The 22,442-nt window shown below is 44.8% G+C and overlaps 2 protein-coding genes across 42 annotated transcripts in view; both read left to right on the top strand.

The window, feature by feature from the left end:
- The window catches only part of LOC117160033 (uncharacterized), a 100,938-nt gene that overhangs the window by 34,568 nt on the left and 43,928 nt on the right, over positions 1-22,442 (top strand). The window lies entirely within an intron of this gene.
- Positions 1-22,442, top strand: part of LOC117160031 (uncharacterized) — an 88,557-nt gene that overhangs the window by 45,016 nt on the left and 21,099 nt on the right. Inside the window, exons 7-9 of one of the 41 annotated variants that reach the window (XM_033340412.2) lie at positions 10,971-11,153; positions 11,808-11,958; positions 12,486-12,944. The exons of 16 other annotated variants lie outside the window; for them this stretch is intronic. In XM_033340412.2, coding sequence (XP_033196303.2) covers positions 10,971-11,153; positions 11,808-11,958; positions 12,486-12,933 — 782 coding nt within the window. In that variant the 3' untranslated portion in view covers positions 12,934-12,944. 24 more of the 41 variants (XM_033340422.2, XM_076621504.1, XM_076621533.1 and 21 more) reach the window with 24 other exon arrangements.

Below are 22,442 nucleotides of genomic sequence, written 5' to 3'. Positions count from 1 at the left end.
ATCGAACCGCATTGAAAAACCGACCGTTGATCAGACGAACGCAATATTTGACGAGATTCTTGTGTTGTTTCTGTTTCAGAGTATCTCCAATCAGCAGATTTTACGTATGTTTTGCCTGATCGGAGAAGACGTCGACCTTATCAGAGAACCAGAATTTCGGTAAACCGATATGTGGAGAAGAAAAAGTTTCCTTGTCCGACTTGCCCAAGTGTTTTCAGCCATAAGAATAATCTCTACTATCATTCCAAATTCGAGTGCGGCCAGTTACCGCGATTTAACTGCCCTTATTGTGTATATAGAACGAAACACGTGTCTAATGTGCGTGCTCACGTGCGTAGAAAGCATCCTGGTCGTAACGTTTACGCTATCGACGTCTGTAAAATTTTGGGAACATAAATATACTTACGCGGCACCAGTTTCAACATGCTTGCCTGTGTTCTCAGAGCATAAATACAATAGTGATGATTATGATGACCCAGACGACGATAACGACGATAATGACGACAATGACATGACGAGAATGGCAGCTTTTCGATAGTTGTCGGCAATGGATGCTTGGAAAACTCGTAGAATTCCTTACGTGTCCTTAGACGCATCTTACTATTATCGTTATCTGATTGTATAATCTAATACATTGCTTGTTCTTGCATCGTATTACGACATATACGAAACAGGTTGGTTTAATTTCCGAACATTTGCAAATTAAATGTTCAAATTGTTGAACTTGATTAAAGTATACACGAGTGCAAACTTGTACCATACCGATAGGATTACTTTTAATCCTATCGTATTAGATTTATATGTATTTATATCTATAAAAGTATTTTTAAATGTGCAATGTATTTCCAAATGAAACATGTACCACCAATGGAGTTACGAAGACGAATTTTATAAAGATCGGTTTTCAATTCTATCATCTTTAATAGAGATTCCGTTTGATCCGCACAATTTTGTACTTTTTTCTTTGCCCGGAGCATTAACAGTCGTGTTCTGTTGTCCCTTTCTTCTTTCCCTTCTCATTTTATTGTTTTGCCTTCAGCTTGTGCCGTCATATCGAAAGGATGGATATTTTTGGATCTGGAGACGGTAGCGAAACGAAGTAAAGTCGTCTCGTCGATCCATGGATCTAAACTTATGCGCAGAATGTCATTTCAACATGTACGAAATGCCCTGTAATGAATGTGAAAGATAATAGTATGAAGCAGAAAATCGCAACCACTCGACTCATTCATACGTTGCATTTTTTTTCCAAATCTCCAACAAATTGCGTTCATTTAATTGTTATATATTGTGATCTGTAGTAGTGCTTCGGTGAAGCAAGTATGTTCGTGAAACGGGAGCGATTCTCCGAGCGGCAAGCGTCGCGAGCGGCTTAGTTGTTAGATGTTTGGAATTGAAAAACGTTGAGCGTTTACGAGAATTAACCGTAAGAACGTCTGCATTTTCCAGAAGAGGTACCAAGTCCGATCGAGAATTATGGGTGGAATCGAGCGGTGGCAAATTGTAAGGCGACTACTCATCCTCGGGCTCGACACAAAGTGCTGCACATTTGCCCAAAATGTGGCAGGCCTTTCAACTGGCGATACAATCTGCAGCACCATTTGAAGTACGCGTGTGGACAATTACCGCGATTCAACTGTCCATATTGTGCTTACAGGACTAAACACACATCGAACGTTAGAGCTCATGTGCGTAGAAAGCATCCGGATAAAGAAGTCTACGTTGTCGATCTAATGAACGCGCAACATTAAACGATAGCGATAGCCGGACGAATCTTGAATAAAACAGCTCTCAGCCGAACACTCGTCCTTTGAAAACTCCTTATGTGCATGCTCCCTCGTCTGCCTATCGTGTATTATAATTAAACGTAATTGATGTGTATGTACATCGAAATTTATTGTTAGAGAAACGATGATCGAACCCGTCATTTTATACGAAAAGTGACTCGATACGACGAATATCGTTCCTGCTAATGTTTCATGCAGTTACGTGAACGTGATATCATAAACCGAGAATGAAAGAACGATATTTATGCTTTTTTCAGAGGCAAACTACTTAGTACCGCACCAGAGGCAGAAGAACGTTTCTTGGTCGTACTCGCCGACCAGAGGAGGCACGTTTTCGCGAACGAACGACCAGCACGGGCAAAAGTTTCCTTGCGGAAATTGTCACAGCGTATTCAGCAGAAAGCATAATCTTCAATATCATTTGAAGTTCGAGTGCGGACAATTGCCGCGTTTTAATTGCCCTTATTGCGTGTATAGAACGAAACATCCTTCGAATGTGCGAGCCCACGTGCGCAGAATTCACCCTGGCAACGAAGTTTACGTTGTAGATATAAGCAAAACTGGTCAACTTCTATGATTTTCGTAGCGCATACCCGTTCTCCTTATTTTCAGGGGTAAATATATTTATCTATCTGTATCTTTCGCTTCTTAACGATGCGAGTTCCTTAGCTTCAGAGGAATTACTCTTATGCGAATCAACTTGCCATTGATTCACATTTGACAAACATTTACGAACTAAGTTTTTACCATTTACAATGCTTGTTCCACTGTATTTTTGTGCTTGAGAAAAGCTAATATTTGCTGGAACCCCTTCTCTCTCTTTTTCTCTCTCTGTCTCTTTCTCCCTCTCTCTGTCTATCTGTCTGTCTGCCTCTCTCTCTCTCTCTCTCTCTCTCTCTTTCTCTCTTTCTCTCTTTCTTCTGTCATTTGTTTCGCTATGTTACGATTTAATTTGTCTTTTGTATATAATAATTTTTGTTAAAAGTAGTCAACTGTTTACAGCGATATTATTAATGTTACGGAATCGCGAAGCGAAAAGAATACATAGGTCGCGTCGATTGGAAAGTATGAAATTTTTTCTCGTTTAAGATGGAGACGAAAAGTCGACATAGTCGAAAGTCATTTGGTTGACCTTTTCTGTTCACAGGTGTTCAATGTCCGGTATCGAATTGTACGTGTTACCGTGATGGACCTCGTTGCATCTACGATCACTATCGAAACGAACGAAGCGAAAATTATCCTTGCCATAAGTGCGGTAACGTTTTCACGCGAAAAAATAATTTGTATAATCACCTAAAATTTCAGTGCGGCCAGTTGCCGAGATTCAATTGCCCTTATTGTCCGTATCGTACGAGGCATTCTTCGAACGTCAGGTCTCACATACGTAGAATGCATCCTGATCAGGCGGTGTACGTTCTGGATATTCGCGGTGACCAACAGAATAACGAAGCTAGTAACAACTGAATTTTCGAACGATCAACGAAACGAAGCTTGACAAACTGTCATCAGATTGACTCCGATGATCCAGTCGAATTCTTTCTACTCTTATTGTCAGCTCCTACTTCGTTTTCTTTTCTTTCTGTTTCTCTTCCCTGCGAAAACTGAAGAGACACAGTCCCGTAGAAAATAAATCGACTGCGTTGAGATTGCCCGTTGCGCAATGTGGCATAAACTTTTGTATTTTTCGATAGCATTTAAAGTAGCGCAAGTTGATCCGCTATGCGATCAAACGACAGCCAATTTTTCTGTATCGTACGACAAACTGAACGTTTGTTTTGGATGGTGGATCGCGCGTGGCAGCTTCTACCGGTTTGTAAGTTCGTTACACCAGACCTATTGTCATTTTCATCGTCTTCACGGATGATACATATGTTACTTACGATCTCTGTACTAGTCAATGATCGTCGATTGTCTAATTTTTGCAAATCTCCTGATTTTATCGTTCGGTTTTCGCGAAGAGATGGATTCTCTCAATGCGCACTCGTAGATCGTTTCCACGAACGAAACGCACGTATAAACTCGCAATCAGCCAGACCCGTTTCGTTCCAGATACTACGGGCCCGTTCAGCGTGTTCGGGATCAACGTTGGTATCGAAGACGACCAAGGCCAAAGTATCGGCAAACTCTGGTCCCGATCGTCGAACCAAACCGATTTAGACAATAACTTTAAGACGAAGAGGTTTCCCTGTCCGAACTGTACCTGTGCCTACAGCCAGAAATACTCGTTGAATCGGCACCTGACCTACGAGTGTGGCCAAGAACCCCGGTTTAAATGTCCCCACTGCGAATATCGATGCAAGAAATCGGCCAACATTTATGAGCACGTGAGAAGAAGACACAAAAACTGTCAGGTATACGCGATCGACGTTCTAAAGATCGCTCGTAAGGAAGAGACTTAACCACATTCGTTCCTCGTATATTCAACGACGCTTCACCGAAGTAGCAGCTGCCATTTTCTACTTCGCTCCTTATGCGCTACACTTGATTAGGGGAATTTCTAAATTCCCTTTTTATAACGCCACTCTATTTTTTTTTTACCATTTACGAATTATACCAGTAACTATAAATAAAGACATACGTTGATCGAAAAACGGTTGGTCGTTTGTCGTCGTTTATTTCATCTCCTATCCTTTCCACGCGATATCGAGACGCAACGTGATTCTTTGCTCTTCCTCTTTGCTCTACTTTGCTTCGCCTCTGCTCTACGCTGCTTCTCTCCGCCCTGTTTCGCTTTACGCTCATTGTCAGTTCTGCCCTGCCCTGTCCTGCCCTTTTCTCTTCTCTGTCCCGCTCTGCTCTGCGGTCTTCGCGTTCTTTATATCCTTCATGGTTGTTATCTACGTTAGAGCGAGTTAACGAAAACACGCTTTACAAACGATAGCTGTTTACGTTCAGTGGTGAATCTTCTTTTCCAGGCGTCGTCTCGCGTTTGGTTTGCGCAACTTGGAGACAGCGCAAATCGACCGCCCAACGACTCTCCGCTGCTAATAAAAGGTTCTTCTGCTCTAACGCTTGCGGCAGTTCTTTCACTCACCGCGGCTCCCTAACCAGACATCTGCGTTACGAGTGCCGACAAAATCCACGTTTCAAATGTCCGTCTTGCGACTTTCGTTCTAGATGGACATCAGACGTCTATAGGCACGTACGTAGAAAACACGAAGGTAGCGTCGTACGTTGCATCGACATCGGTAGAAACTAACATTGCGCAAGATGCAAATAATTGTTTTCTTGTACTCGAAGAGTAAAAATGTCTCACAATAAAACTTTGTTCATTTATCATTGTCGCGTTATACTGTCGACTTGGGAGGCGTGCGAGTTGCGACGCGGTGAGTCGCCTCATTCTTACAGCGTCGAACGAAAAACAGGCTGTTGTTGTAAACCTGTGGTGTATTCGATAGGAATCGAGGCTCGTCATCATGTTCGTTGAAGCGTCGTCAACCGTTCGAAGCATGCCGATCGGACGCGTTCGGGCACAGGCGCAAAAGAATCGAATCGGACAGAAACGCGTATTCACGAGGGGAAAGAGGCTATCTTCCACTAAGAGGACTAAGAGTATCTCAGCGAGTATAACGTTTGGAATTTCGTCTCACAATGTATGCGAATAGAGTAAAGGTGCAACGACGTGTGCGAAATTCACGCGACCTGTTTTCGCGCGTTGTTCCTCGCGCCTCGTAAAGAAGAAGGAGCGCGCGAGGATCGTCGAATACGCAGCGTGGACGTTGATCGACCGGACGTTTCGATCCAACTTAAACGAGTAAACGCGCAGCTCCTTCGCGTCGCTTCTCGGACTTTTAGCGATCCGGATAATTGACCGCGAGTATTTTGTTCTGCTTTCAGATTCTCGATATCACGCGAACGCTTGCTACAAGAAGCGACGAGTACGGTTCAACGACGCGACTTACAAGCAATTTCCCTGTCCTAATTGTCCGAGCGTTTTCGTTTGGAAATGCACGCTGAAGAGACATTTGCGTAACGAGTGTGGACAAGAACCGCGCTTCAAGTGTCCTTACTGCGTGTACCGTGGTAAATGGAAGGCCAACATATGCAGGCACATCAAGAGAGTTCACAAGGATTGCAGCATCTACGTTCTCAGCGCCTAGAATTTTTTTATTCGATCGATTCATTGCGATTCTATCGGTCGAACCGTGTTTTGTCATCTCGCATTAATTCTTCTTAATAAACTGAGTATATGACGAACCGAAAAGTTGCGTTCTTTCTGCGCACACTCCAAGTATCGAAACGATACTGACGATGAATCGAGGTAGCGAACGAGCCAACAACCGATTTATCGCAATGAGAAAATTTCGTCTGTTCGTTTGTTTCAGATTCCGAGCAAAGTTGGTGGCCGTACAGGGAAGTTGGTAGATCGACGAAATGCAGATCGACGAAACTGCGCAACGCGATTTACATTTGTCCGAGTCCTAATTGCGCCAAATCGTTTAATTGGAAGGGAAACTTGAACAGACATCTGAGATACGAGTGCGGCGTGCAGCCACGATTCAAGTGTCCGTATTGCGAGTATCGTTGCAAAGTTAAAGGAGACGTGAGCAAGCACATACCAAGAAGACATCACGGTTTGGTCGTCTACGTGGTCGACTTGCTCACCGCCTCGTCTTCCAACTAGTCGACCTCCACGCAAACCCGAAACCTGTATTTTCATTCGAATAAAGCATAATTCGCCTTTTCCAAGTTGCGTGCTAGTTTTTACGACTAAAACACGTTACGTAAATCGCACGGTTCCATCACGAGTATACGTTACTTTCCTATCGCTGTTTTCCCGCTGTCTCTCCCTTCTTTCATTGCAGGTAATAGCAGGTAATTATAGGCGTACACAACGATTATGCACATGCTTTTTTTCGCTCTTTCACGGACCATGAAATACGATCGCGATCCGATGGATGGTATCGGAACGGATTTATAGGGCCACGTTTTCATTGATTTTTCTCGCACGTTTATTACACATACTCGATGCCATCTTCCAAGAAGCGTTTGATCGCGGACGATTCGTTCTTTTTCAGGGCACAATGGATCTACGTCATTGAGGGGTGAGCAACGCACGAATTGCCTGGTGAAAGCCAGCAAGTACGCCTGCCCGAATCCCAACTGTCGAAGTGTGTTCGCTTGGAAGAGAAACTTGACCAGTCATTTGCGCTATCAATGCGGCCGACAACCGAGATTCAAGTGTCCTTATTGCGACTACGTGTGCAAAGTTAAGGCTGATATACGCAAGCACATCAGGATCAAGCACAAGAACAACGACGTTTATGTGATCGATATTTGTCAAGCGTGGGAAATTGTTAGATGAATCGTTTTGCGACGAGCAGCGAACGTCAATGAGAGAAGCTAGGGCCGAGCTTGAGATTCGACGAGAAAAGAATGCGCGGCCGTGTTGTCGAACGATCCGATCCGATACCTTTTGTCGACTCGCGATTCCGACGAAACATCGTAAAATCATCCATGACGAGAATCGAGGTTCGCTCCTTGCCGACGCTTTGCATGCAATCGTGGCCTTTTCCCCTTGTTGCTTCAGGGTTTCGGCATTTATATCGGCTACACGCAGACACTAACAACGAATCGAAGTTTTTCATACGGTTCGGAATCATGTCCTTCCATGTTTATTTCTCGTTTTCCACCTGTTGTGGTTCCACGCCGAACCTTCCGCTATCGCGATACTTTCGGATCGCAACGGAGCCGACGAATTTGGGTTCAAACTGAAATTCAATTGTCTGTTTGAAATGGTTTGTCATAAAGTTAACGTATTTTGATAACTATGCGTCTGAACGTTTTATCTCACTATCATCTGTCTCAAGGGTAGTTTCGCTCAGGTGCCTAGTACACGGTTTTCTCGAGAACCACAAGCGCTACACATGAGCGCAGATCGAAGTTACGTTCAATAAAGTAAATCAAAATTCAAAGTACTCGCGAGTCTTTATTTCAAGCAAAGTTCACCGTTCACTCCTTTATCCGAGCCAAAGGGCTCAAAACAAACTCAGATCGCTAATTCGCGAGATCGTGTGAAACACGTCCTCTCCTTCTTTTTTTTCTTTGTCTTCCCCTCCTTTTTCTTTCTTTCATCGTCTCTCGCTGTTCAGGACATTTATATTCGTTCCCTTATTTTTCGATTCCTTTTCTCTTTCTATTATTGTGCTGGCATCCTTTATGCATTGTGTACGCTATTTATACTCTGATGGGAATTAGCCTTGCGTATACGCCATAAATAAATGGAATTAAATTAATGTGAAATTTTCCTCCTTCTAGGTATCCATGCTCGCGTCGTCGTTCAGACGAGAATGACAAGATCGGATCCGTTTACCAAGACAAAGAGGTTTCCATGTCCAAATTGCACGAGTGCCTTCACCCAGAAACCGAGTCTGACCAGACATTTGCGTTACGAATGTAGACAAGAGCCACGATTTCAGTGTCCCTACTGTCAACAGAGAAGTAAAAAGACGTCGGATATATACACGCACATCAGAAGAAAACATGCGAATTTGAAAGTTTTCGTCATCGATCTTCACGAATTGATGGCACACAACTCATACAACTCGTACAAAATGAGTCGGCTATGAAGCAAGTTGTAGCAGCTGCTTCGTTGGTTGCTTCGTTTCGCCAACATTTTTTCAAGACCGAGTTTCCCATTCTCTGATTTCTCCCCAATTATCTTCTTCTAACTTAAATACTATACACAGACTGACATACGTGTGAGCGAGCATGCGCTTGCCTTTGTGCATGCATAAGTACGTGATTACGAACATACTGGGAATGAAATTATCTTTGAAAATATCAAGCAGAAATTGATTTGAACAAATTTTATTCGTTTCCATCGTATCGCATATATATAGCGTTTATTTGAACCACGCGTTCCGACCCTTTGTCAGCGTCGTTTCGTGTTTCTACGATGCAAAGCGATTCGTTTCAGGTCACTTTGCCCAGCGATACGGCCAATGGAAATCGCAACGCGCGGTTAAAATCGTTCGCTGATTTTTCTGTGACGCGCGATTCGAACGTTTCCAGTATTCGATCGGTTATCGATCTTTCGGTACGTCGGCGTCGTTGTCTTCGTCGTTGTCGACCGTCTCTTCCTTCATCTGACGCAGTTGTTGCATACGCGAATTCTGTCGTTGACGATCTATGCGACTCGAATTAGCTCGTAGACTGTGCGCGAGTATTTTGCTGCGTTTTTTGTTTCAGTCAGTCGTGATTTCGGCATCTGGCGGAACAAGTCGAAGAGATTCTGCTGTCCTAACTGTCCAAGCGGATTCACTAGGGAAACGAACCTCCGAAGACACGTGCGGTACGGATGTGGCCAAGGACCGAGGTTCAAGTGTCCCTACTGTGACATGCGTTCGAAAGAGGTCTCGAACGTGTATAGACACATTAGGACCAAACATCGAGGAATGTGCGTCTTTCTCATCGACATCGCTACCAATAGACAGTTTTACGCACGAAAAAATTAATCCATATGGAAATGTTCTTTCTGCATGCAAACGAACTGCCATCGAACGTACGCGATACAGAAAAGGAGACGTATTTTGCAAATCGCGCGATAAATAACGTTATTTCGAGCAATCCGATCGCAAAAAGAATTCGTCATCTCGTTTAGCGAGCCCGTCCATGCGCATTCTCGAAATTCCCACCAATTTCCGTGGAATATTGGAAACGAAGAATCTGTAAGCTCAAGTAGCATGTATACAATAAACGTTCATCCGTTGGAGAAATCGGGAGTTTTTCGATTTTCTAAAATTCCAATTGTGCCAACAGAAACAAAAGAAATATTGCTGTGAGTTTTCTGTCAATTATTTTTTTTCTGTCCGTCTCCTCCTACTCTTCTTTCTCCTCCACCTTCTCCTCCTCCGTCTCTCCTCTTCTCATCGTCTCTCCGCCTTTCCCTCGTTCCTCTTTATATCCTTCACAATCGACGACAATGTTACGGCAACAAGAATAAACGCGTTACATCAGAATCCACTCTGCTTGTGATTTCAGGTGCGATGTATTTACCGGATCCATCGATCTTCCAGTATCACGTGGATCACTGTGTGCAGTTGGAACCGCAACAACAGCGTTGTCGTCGACTGGGAAAGAAGCACGGAAGCAATGATAGCAATAGGTTAGTCTGATTGCTTGTTTGGTCGCGATATCGCGTACATTTGCCGCGTTTCGATGACGATTCCCGGCATTCGAGTCGCGTGCAAACGCGATAATTCGCGATTTTTCTGTAACGTTACGATGATGCATCAGGTATAATTGTCCAAAGTGCGAGAGGACTTACCGGCACTTGCATCACATGTTGCGCCACTATAAGTTCGAGTGTGGCAGCCCACCGAGGTTTCAGTGTCCCTATTGCGAAATGAGGAGCAAGCAGTCCAACAACGTTTATAAACACATACGCCTGAAGCATCCAGGATCGAAGCTCGAAGTCGTTGTACTTCAATATGACCAGCAATAAACTTATTTCTTCCTCTTTCTTTAACTTTAAGACAATTTGCTAACAATAAAGAATTTGATTGTGATAAAGAAATAACTAGTGTTTTGCGTAGACCAACCATTATCCTTCGATTCCCACGTGAAAAATATATCTCATGCAGCGTGGACGAGGTGTAACGATTAAACACGCGTTCAATTACTTTACTTACGCTTTACAGGTTGGAAATCGACGAAATCGGTTAAGCACGTGGAAGAGAACGGCAAGGACAGTGTTTTGGCGGCTGTCGAATCGTCGACCGCGTGTTTTGCCAACTCCTCGATGAATTTTGTTCTCGTACATACAGCTTGAAGATGCCTGCAATCGCTTTATTTGTTGTGTGTCTATAACTCGACGAGATAGTTGAACGTTATCGTGAGGCGCGCGTGTATGTGTGTGAGCCTGCAAGCACAATTTCCGAGTTTTCCCCACATAGAAACCATTCAGTTTCATTCATCTTTACCTGTAAATCTTCTTGTTCACCGACGATCCTTCGCACACGCGGTTCTTCCGTAGCGGCTCGATCGTTCGATCGAACGACTACCATCGCGTGAAACGATTCGCGAGTTTTCACGAGAAATCGGACGCACGATCATACATCATTCGTCCGCGGACAAAAAGCGTGGAAAAGAAAAGCAAGCCTTGTTCGAATCGACGAGGAGCGTCTCGAGCGAGATTTTCACAAATCACAACTAACCGATCTATTCCGTTTTTGTTTTCAGCATTCCTACAAATGTTGCCGCTACCTTGGATCGAGGACAAGTACCCGGAACGAAGCTCGAGAAAAAGTAAAACCCGATTCCCTTGTCCACGTTGTCGAAAGAGTTACACGACCAAGAGCGCGGTGACGGCCCACTTCAAGTACGATTGCGGCAAACCGCCGCGCTTCGAGTGTCCTTATTGTGGCAAGTTGAGCAAGAAAAAGTTCAACATCCAGGATCACATACGGCACAAGCACCCATCCAAGCCGGTCATCTGTAACACGTTGTTTTAGGACCATTCTTCTACCGACGCGATGTATGACGCGTGTCGATGTGTTGGCCGCCGTTTCTCGAAACGATACCGATACGAACGTCGTTGATCAACGGTTACCTCTGTGCGTTACTTCTTCGTAAACGAAACGGTTCGCCTTCGAATCGTCCGAATGGAATCGCAACTTTCAAATCGCCAAATCGACCAGGATCGGTTCGCGACGTCGAAACGACGCGTAGTGATCCGATTTCGTTCGTGGAATCGTTGATCGATAAAACCGTTAAATAAAAGAGCCCGTTAATCGAAAGACATCTGAAAGCTTGGAAGAATAAAGAAACTTTTGTGGGAAAAGCGAGAATAAACGTGTTCGGTTCTATATTCTGTATTCAGTTTGAAAGAGCGACATCGGCTTTGATATTGTTCGTATTGGTCGATGTGTACTCTACTCCTATATGCTATATCCTACTTTGCATGATCCCCTGTGTTTCCCTCTCGTTTGCGTGCCAATTGTAAGGCGATGTTGGAGAAAGCTGTTCGCGGGAATTAGGGCTAGCTTACGAACTTGACCGTGATACGATGTTTTGTAGGTGACCGACTCGACGATCTCCTCCGTGTCGCGCATTCGAGGAAGTACGCGAGGAAACGGGACAAGCTGTACAACGCGTTCACCGGGAAATTTCACTGTCCCAACTGTAACAACGGCTATGGCAGGCGAGACACTATGTTGGGTCACTTTAGGTACGAGTGTGGCAAGGCGCCGAGGTATAAGTGTCCTTACTGCACCATGTGCAGCAAGAAGACATCCAACGTTTATCAACATATCAGGTGTATGCATCCCGAAGAACCTGTCACCCTCGTTAAACTCTATTGAACCGTTGCTCGCGGCTTACCAAGCCAACCAACATCGGATACAGCAAAATGTATCCAAGCGTTAAAACCTCCTCTTCCTCTATATTTCTTTCGGACACGTGCAATCAAATGCACGATCCAGATCGTGTTGTTCGATCACGCGTCATAGACGGCCAATATTTTCCAATTGTCGTTCGAACGAATAAAATTGCTGAAGAAGAACAGACTCGTTTCTCCTACTTTGATCTCGTACAATGTTTCCTCTCGAATTTTTAGCAACGACGATCCAACAACAGCAACAACGTCCAACTTTTCGTTTCGTCTCGTCTCCTTTGGTTTTCTTTGCTTTCGCCGGTTACTCCAAGTTCCACGAACGTTCGTTCGATTAACGAGCCTTTCGGTTTGTTTCGTTTCAGATATAGCAGAATGGCGACCGAACGAGAGGTTCGTTCGTCAGCTTTGCGACAACGGACTCGATCACGAGAAATTCTTATCACGGAAAACGGAGCGAACGCTGATTTATCGACGCGCGAGAAGAATTCATCGTATCGGCTTCGAGGCCATGGCGAATCATCTGCATCGAATGGTTTCCAAAAAATCAACCACGCCGTGCCAGGGATCGCGTTGTTCGTTCCAACGGAAGCAAACCTCGATTTTAAACAGTTCTTTTTTCATTTGGATGCCCTCGTCGATTATTGGACGCGTGCCCTGTCTCGCGCGAGTGGCAAACGATCGAACATATTCTCACTGCGATCGCACGAAGAAGATTGCAATCGGAACGCACGACTGCTAGCGTATGGGGCGAGTGCCAATGCTTCAAACGATGGACTCTATGTATTCCTGTCAATAAATGAAAACACGTAGGACACAACAAACACACAACCAAGCTTGTCTCTCCTTTGGAAAAATACGTGTGCGAGAACGTACGCAACGTATCATCCTTCCGATCCCTTTAAAGATCGCGAGACGAACGACGGCTCGTCGTGAAATTGAATTTTCGCTGGCCCGCAGTTATATTTAATTTTCGTCACCCGTTCCCAATTGGTCGAACGAGTCAGAGGAAATACGACTTGCTGCTTTCACTTCTCTCTAACGGTCCATTCTCGTCTCTTTTTCTGCTTACAGACTTCAGGCCAATTGTCTTGGGAAAGTTCCACGGTGTCGTTCGAAATTCTCGGCACATGCTGAGGCTACAGACGTCCCTTAACCGGCGCGGCTTTCCATGTCCAAGATGCGCCCGTACATTTCACACTTCCGGCGGCATGAGTCGTCACTACAGACTCGAATGCGTCGATCTGCCGCGTTTCAAGTGCCCGCACTGCGATATGCGCAGCAAGTATACTCAGGCTGTGTATAGGCACATTAGGGCCAAGCATCACAACATGGAGCTAAGATTCGTCAAGCTTTACTGAATCGTCCTGGCGACGCTGCGACCTATTGCTTCGATTTCCAATCGTCGATTCAACCTAATCACCTCCTATTTATACCGAATATATCGATTGCCGCATACCGACCGTATACCATGTCCATTTCGTGTTGCACGCGCGTGCGCGCTTTTCCGGTTACGACGGCGGAACACGGTTCGAGCAGGCTGCAACGCGCGCATAATTCGATCGACCGAACCGGCCGAGTTGTTCGGCAAGAAGAGACGGAAGAAGAGGCATGGAAACGATCGGAGCGAGAGATGAGAACGAAACGTAGGAACCTGTTCGATTTTAACGAGCCCCGAACCACGTAGAATGCATGTACCGAGGTTTATTGAAATTTCGATCGAGCACAGATAATAAACCGCCGACGCGGTGAATAAAAACCAACGATGTATGCTTGCGAATTGCGAACAGAATCATATTGTTATTAATATTATTGCTATTGTTATTATCATCATCATCATCATCGTCGTCATCATCGTTGCTATTATAACAGCAAGATTTCGATGTCGGTACCAAACCGTGGCAATGTACCGTCGTTGTAATGTCCGACTAGATCTTGTATTGTACATTTGCGTGGCTGCGCTTCGACGTAAAGCCTGTTTTTTGATAGTCTTTGTACAATTGCCCATAGTTTATTCTCAAGGAGCCTAGGAACGTTTTTACTTACTAAAGGACTGGCGCGAATAAGTTAGCGTAGGAATTGCGAATAATTACAGTGAGGAAGATTAGACGAAAAAAGGAAGAAGAGAAAAGATAAGAAAAGAAAGGGAAATGTCGCAAAGACAACTGTCGTTTTTTTTTTTATGTTTTACGTATGTCTTTTTCTTTTTTTGCATCTCTGTTTTCGTCCGTTTTCAATACTTTCTAAGCTCTTGTTCCGATTCCATCTTCACAGTATTCATTCTCCTTCCCTACGTAGTAGCACGGGTACTCACGAGCAAGTACAGTCTAATTGGAAATTTTGCCACTCGCTACATCTTGCAAGCTCGACCGAGTCACCGGCTTGCGATTTTCTGCGCTTGTGCTTTATTCGTTCGATTTTAACTGTGTACACACGGCTGGGTAGATCACGATACAGTCGATTTTCTGTTGTTAATAATCGAGTGATATTGAATTTTTTGGTGCTGAAATAAAACAAATGGCGAGCGAGCAAGGGTGAGGAAGAGAGAGAGAGAGAGAGAGAGAGAGAGAGCGAAAGGAGGGGAGAAATTTTGATATCCTTCGAATCGTTGATCGTGTGGCGAAATATTTGAATGTTGATATGAAATCCGTGCTTGCAGGTAGACAGCCGGCAAATCATCATGCTTGGTTCCACTGCCCTCGTTGCACACACAGTTTCCTGTCGAAAGACCGTATGATGCGTCACTACCGGTCCCATTGCAACCTCCACGAGACTCGTTTTCGGTGTACGTACTGCGATTACGGGTCAAAATATAGCTCGAACGTCTACAAACACGTACGAAGGGTCCACAAACAAATGCCTTTGTTTAAGCCACACCGGCTGCTTTTGCGTTGATCAACGAAGAGCAGATGTTGTTGTTTTCGAAGGACGACGATGATAAAAAGGGAAGAGGAAACGCGGAGACGTGGACGACAACGACTTTGCGCTGCGTCGTTTCAACGTGGAGATACGGACGCGCGGCACAGCACGTGCGTGCGTTGTTTTCAACGACTTGTGCTGCGACTTTTCACCAAAGATTGCTATCCTTCTCTGTCACCATAAGATCTCTGTAATCGATCAACTTTTTTCTTTCTTTAACCACCATCCGCCAATAAAATTCGTTTATTTCGTTCGATCACCGGAAGCGTGTTAATTATTTGACAGAATTTAACGATTGCGTCTACGTAGAAACACGCGTTCACCCGACAACGAAGAGACCTTTGAAAACGGTTGAAAGCGTCTCGCTGTCGCAGTTTCAGATCGAAATCGTATTCTCTGAAATTCGTCGCACGAACCGTAGACAAGCCTACTGACTCGGCCTGTGATTTGCTTGTCTTTTGCAGGGTACGTTGAGGAGTCGCGGCCGGGGCAAACCGATCAAGTTCAGAGATACTTTTGCCCGAGATGCTGCAGTTCGTTCAGTAAGAAGGCGAACATGCTGACACATTTTAGATACGAATGCGGCAAGGAACCACGCTTTCAGTGCCCGTACTGTGGCAAAAGGGACAGAAAATCCTCGAATACCTACAGGCATATCAGGACCTACCACAAGGGTAGTAGAATTCAAGCGTACAAGCTCTACTGAATCGATGTATCGATCCTTGGAAGAAAGCAGGAAGGAAGGAAGGAAGGAAGGAAGGAAGGAAGGAAGGAAGGACAGGAAAGAAAGGACAAAAGCATGGAAGCGTTCTTTCGTAGGCGTGTGATTCGGGATGAATTGGAATCGAGCGAAAAGCGCGAGCAGTTGTGTGTACAAGATTACGAAAATAGATGTGTTCCTTGTCCCGTGAGAATCACTGTTCTCGTTCTATCCCGTCTTTCAGCTATCTCATTTTACTCGATGCTACTCGTTTCAGCGACTGCTCGACATTTAACAACAGGATTAGACATTGGTTCGCGTATTGCAGCAATTCTTAGGGGTTTGTTTCTGTCGACCTACTAAGCGTATCGGTTAATTCGTTTCTCTGTTGTATTTATTTCCTTGTTCCTTTCCGTTCGGTACCGACACCGGTTTCGCTGCTTGCTAACCGTTGGCTCTGTTTTCTTGTTCGTAGGACGGCCCCTACCATCTTACGATAACACCGCCGTTCTGGATAATTTGAGAGCGGACATGGAGTACAGGGGGAGACGAGCTGCCATCAAGCACGAAGACGGTGTATTCTGGGACTCTGGCAAAATGTCCTATCATTGTCCTATATGTAACGCAGGTTACACCTATAAGAAAACATTGAAGACGCACATGAAATACGACTGCGGAAAGGAACCGAGATTCAAGTGTCCTTATTGTAACAAGAGGGACAAGTGTTCGTCGAATATTTACAAACACATCAGAATGCGACACGACGGAATGCCTGTGATCGTTCATCGAAATTAAAAACGATCTTTCCTTTTTCGTCAAATTTACGTTCGAGTTTATCTCGTCGATCTCGCGATTTCCATTTAATCCGCAGATTAAATTCGCGGTTGCCTTAGCTCGACAAAGGCGCTGATTCCCAGTCGTAATATAGCGATCTGTTCCGATCCAATCGGTGTCATTTGACCGCGTCAAGTTTGTCGATCTATCGGTCTATGCCGCGTTTGAAAACACAAGAATAACGGCGTAACGTCCGGCGCGATTCGCATCGAAGTAAACAACAAGTTTCCCTCGTGTCGCGTACAACTCTCCGCAGTTTCGGAGACTAGGCTACTGGCAACGCGTGCACGCGTATTCCGGTATTTTCGTAGGTGGCAAGTTTCTATGAACTTTCTATGATAGAAGAAGATGAAAAGGACGGAAGGAAGAGGGAGAGGGAACAGAGAAGAGAAAGAAGAAGGTGGAGAATAGGAAGGAGAGAAAGCAAGCGAAGCGGAAAATAAGAGAAAAGAGAGAAAAGAACAAAGATAGTAGAGATTTAGGATTATCGAGATCGATTAAAATTGCAAGTATTCAGTTGGACGAACAGATCGAGTGTTTGCGTAGTAGATACGCGCGAGAGAATGATACACGATGTATCGTTTACCTCAATAAAATCGTCATATCTTTAACCCGTGGTATATGATATATACATTTGCGAGTATAATGTTAATTTCAATCATTCCAGACAGTCGTTGGTGTTCCGATCGCTGTCCCTCTTCCCTTTTCACAGATTCAAGTACATACAAAAACACACATACACACACATAAACAGCAGACGCGTGTTTGAACGCGTGATAAGGTTGGACGAGGTTCGCAACGCGATGGGTGTAAACTGTTGGTAAATCAAGGACGCGTGTTAAACGACGTCGAGACGACAGAAAGCCGAGAGAGGAGAGCAGTTTCGTTACAGCGCAGCGGCTCGACTTTTTCTTTCTTGTCCGTGTTACTTTGTTACGTTTATTCTAATCGCCATAGCGATTAGACACGCTTGTCGATAGCCACGTTAGATCTGTTCGCAGGGCCTATTCGAGACGATATTGCATATAGTTTTGGCAAACGGTAGCGAGTGACATGACGCAGGACTAATTGTCCTGATTCTTTTCAGATGTACGGATATTGGAGTGGCCAAACGCGAGGACGCAGGCCGCGGTCTCCAGTTACATCTGTTCAAAGTGCAACGCAGGATTCCGAAGGATGTGGGACCTGATTAGACACAAGTGTGGCCAGATTCCTAGATATGCGTGTCCTTATTGCCATAAGAAGGACAATTCATCCTCGAATGTTTACAGGCACATCAGACGATGGCATCCTAAATTGCCAGTCGGTGTGAATAAAATGTTTTGAACGGTGTGAAATGCTGCCGGTGAAGTATCATAGTTTAGAATCATTGGAATAGCAGATCAAATCGACACGAATCCAACTCCACTGCCAGATTTTTTTTTTTCTCCACTACACGTATTTTATTCGAGATAGCGATACTATGCGTGATCAAGTCACACGGATGACGGTAGCAAGGCTCCATACGCGTATTCGAAGAGAGATGATTTCCGTCGATCTGATATTTCGTGTGCCTGTGTGCGCGTGTACGTGTGCGTGTGTGCGTGCGTGCGCGTATCGCGTATTCGCGTATTTGTGGTACGTGCGAGCGCCTATGGTACGTGCGTCGTGCTTATGCGGATGTGCATACGCGTGCATGTGCACTTGCGCGAGAAAGCAACTCGACGAAACTGTCGTTGGTATACGTTCGAGTCACGAAACGATTGGTCCCTATGATCAGGATCTATAGTCAGAATCTACGAGCATTATAATGTTTCCTTGGTGCCCTACTTTCATTTACGCGTAACTATGTAACGCTTTGTAGATATGTATCTATCTACGCTTCCATGGAATGAATTTGAATTGCTGATTTTCTTAACGCGTACACGTCTACGTGGACGTGCACGTGTACGTATTTCGGCATAGAAATCGTGGATCTCCCTGCGCGCGGATGCGTTATAGCTCGAACTTGGCTATATATCGTATTTGTGTTTTAATTTTCAGAGTGGAACGACACGTCGTCCCGTTCGAAGACGAACGCGACAAAGTGTTCGCAGTGCGGCAAGATGTTTCCCAAGCAAAGGGACTTGGTCTTCCACTTGAAGCACGCGTGCGATCAGAAACGCAAGATTCGTAGCGTGAAAAGCGTCGCAGCTTTTCTCTATGGCACCAATTTGGACTGCAATCAATGTGGGAAGACGTTTAAAAGGCGGAAAGATCTGAATTACCACGTTCGTCATTTGTGCGGTATTCGAGGGATACAGTGTCCTTATTGCAACAAGTGTTACACGTATACATCTAACGTCAAATATCACATAAGTCGTTACCACGAAGGAAAGGAAGTTTATTACAATAAACTGTTTTGAGCGATTGATTGCCGCGAATATCAGTTGCCACGGTACATCGATTTCTAATCGGTATTTCCAAAATCGTACTTAATCCACGCGATACCTCACTTCGCACTATCGTATAGTTCGTCTTGTCTCGTCTCGTCTCGTCCCGTCTCGCCGCGTCGCGTCGCGTCGCGTCGTGGCGATGCCGTTTCTAAACGTCTTTTCAGAAAGAAATACTTTGTCCCTTTGCCCGAATAGGACATGGCACAAAAATTGGAGCCGTCATCCTCCTCTCTCTAGTCGTTCGAGCATTCGTTTCAAAGCTGAATGACATCGTCGGTGATAATTGTAAAGGATCTCGTAACCATCATGTATAAACGTGTTTGAAACGATTAAAAGCTCGATGAATTTTCAGTTTCCGTTGTTTTTCTCTTCTCCTACGTTTCCACCGTGCTACGCGTAATCGGTTATCTCGTAAGTTGCCCTTACCTTCGTCTCCTTTTTTTCGCCTTTTATATTCGTAACAATTACTCTGGTATCCTCTGGAACCAAATTTCCACAAATTTCCACTTTCTCATCGTTCCAAACTCTCTTTCCTCTTTTTTTCCTTCTCTCTCTCTCTCTCTCCCTTGTTCTCCCCCTTCGTTCTCTGTCTCGCGCGCGCATTTCTTCAGGAACGTTGCCCATTGCACGGTATAAAGCTCATGGCTGCGTGGCTTTGACGTGGATTAACCATCGTGTATCTTGGTGTTTCCAGGTGACTATCAAAGGGAGCAGTTTTTCAAATGGAACAGCATGGACTTTGTTAACTATTCGTCGGGGATGAAAAGCTTCTTGGATAGGTATAAATATCATCCGAACGAGCGTAAAAGATTCGAATGTCTCAACTGTGGATGTCGTTTCACCCAGAAGACCACCATAACCAGACACCTGCGGTACTTTTGTGGCCAAGGACATCGCTATCAGTGTCCTTATTGTGAAATGAAAGCCTCGTGCTCGTCCAACATTTATAGACACGTCAGATCGAGACACGTCGGATACAAAGCTCACGCCATCAAACTCTTCTCTTCGATGAATCCTCGTAGAAACATGTAAAACCGATATTTCTTGTATTGGCTAAGGAACGAAGTGCATTCCAAAAAGCGATTGAAAACGTATGTTTCAAGGTAGATACGATAGACAATACTAAGACGGGACGAGACCAGACAAGACGAAATTTAAACCAATTAAAATAGAGGCACAAACAGAAACGAATCGAGGCTATATTAGTGACGTAAAATCGTGTACAATTTTTCACATGTTCTCCAATGTAAAAAAAAATATATATATATATATATGTCTTTCTGCATCAGTCTCTGGTCGCATTGTTCCTTCGGTACATCGTCCCATACTAGCCAGCTTTGCTTGATCGACGTTTCAACGAGGATTTTCCCCTATCTTTTTTTCTTTTTTCCAATCTCGACCATGAAGATCCTCGTTGAACGTCCTCTCTTGCCGATCCAGACGTAAACATGGATTTTCCTTCGAGCCTTGATTTTCTTTTACTTTCTCTATGTCACGACGACACGGAACGATGCACTCGCACATGCTCCTGGACCGGAAAGTGCTTCGAAAACGGCTCGTACATCGTGCTGTTTCCTGCTAACACGTTTCTTCGATATTTCAGGTGTTTGGCAGCATATTCGTCCACGTCCGAGGAGGCGGCCGAAAGTGTACTCCGTGCACAAGAATCACTATTGTCCACGTTGCAATCGTGGTTTCACCCTAAAGAAAAACATGTCGCGGCATCTGCGTCACGAGTGTGGTATGGCGCCGAAATATCAGTGTCCCTACTGCGACAAGCTTTCCAAGTTTACCCAGAACATTTACGCCCACATCAGGAAATATCACCCTGACCAAGCGCTGTGCTTTAAACGGCTCTACTGAACTCACGATTGAGAGATTTCTTCTAATACGCGGCTCCGCTCCATCGATGTGTCACACCAAGCGAAATAAAGTTGTCAAGCCCAGTCTCTCGAGTCTTTTTATTTACATTCGAGAGTGTTAGACACAGCGAAGGGAGGAAAAGAGAAAACAGAGACATGAAATGCGCTCATGCGTCTGGCTAACCGTGTTGCTAAATTTGATTTCAGGTGTATCGCCGATCGCAGACGGAACCAGATCCTTTGTCGTCGAATCGTTTGCTTCTGGCGACGTCGAACGGTCATCCCGCAACGGTGGCAAACTTCGAGCAACCCCTTTTTCCACGCTGAATCGTTTCTTTTTTTAGCGAGAAAGATCTTTTTATCCAAACATCTTGCTTCTTTTTTTATACATTTGTCAAGAAGAATAAAGCGGAAAGCAACACTTCCGACCGTTTTTCCTACTTATCTTCTTCCAAAGAGCGGCAGACATGGGAAAGTGTGCGCGATATACAGTCAACTCGCCTGTAACACACGGTTAATACGTTCCGTGTTGCATCAAAATCGTGTTACAGGAGAGTTGTCGCAATTTTTGCACCGTGTTATATCGACACTGTATTTCCTACATCGATCCGCAACGGTTGCTTTTAAACGCCTAAGTTTTGCGTCTACTTTCTTATCGCAGACTAGAGTTGCCGCGATCGACATTTTTCGATGAACGGCCAACTCTTTGTCGCAGCATGAGAGAAAAGCGGGGGTGGGGTGGGAGGGGAGAAAATACTGCTGTTATATGTGTCGTCGAGCTAACGTTTGCCTGTTAATATCACTTACCGAGAAAACTACCGTGTAATTTCCAGTGATGTTCAACCTGTCGACATTGCCTTACGTGACCGTTCTGGCTCCGGATCGGAGACGAAGATGCTACAACACCGGTATGCTTCCAGCAGTGGACACCACATCCCGAGGTAACTTTGACTGTCCCAAGTGTCAGAAGACCTACAAATGGTATCGAGGACTTCACAGACATTTGAAATACGAATGTGGTAAGGCGCCGCGCTTCCAATGTCCGCATTGCATGTACACTGGCAAACACAGGTCGCACGTGTACTCGCATATTAAGAGCAATCACAGCGATCGGCCGATTTACGCTCTGGATACTCAGCAGGGCTGAAAGCCGTCCGATATTTGCCCGCGAAAATTCTCCTGATTATCGAAATGGGAAGGGCATCTCCTTCCTACGCTTTAGTAACCGAACATTGCCGATACGCTTCAAATCGTAGCGATACGCGACGGATGCGAATATAGCGAAGAATGCGCAACATCGATTCCGTAGCTGGAACCGATTTTCTCCATCATATTCTGTACATTTCTACTCGTAGTCACTCTGTATAGAAAATAAAGGATTCCATAGCGATAGCAACGGCTCGCTTTATCCACCTTCGATCGTCACGTTTCTGCGTTTCTGTATTGTACATCTCACTCGTTGATCGCACGACCATCATGTACGACGATGAAGGACGAAGAAGCGTAAAGGAAAGTGAAGTGAAGAGCGACATCTGCTGCTGCGGTCCACTCTTTCGTTTCCTTTCATATTAGCGTTAGAGTAACAGAACTTTT

The sequence above is a fragment of the Bombus vancouverensis genome, chromosome 9, assembly GCF_051014615.1.
Source record: "Bombus vancouverensis nearcticus chromosome 9, iyBomVanc1_principal, whole genome shotgun sequence".
Lineage (NCBI taxonomy): Eukaryota > Metazoa > Arthropoda > Insecta > Hymenoptera > Apidae > Bombus > Bombus vancouverensis.
The sequence above is the reverse complement of the archived record's forward strand: the minus strand, read 5'-3'. Positions and strand labels throughout refer to the sequence as shown.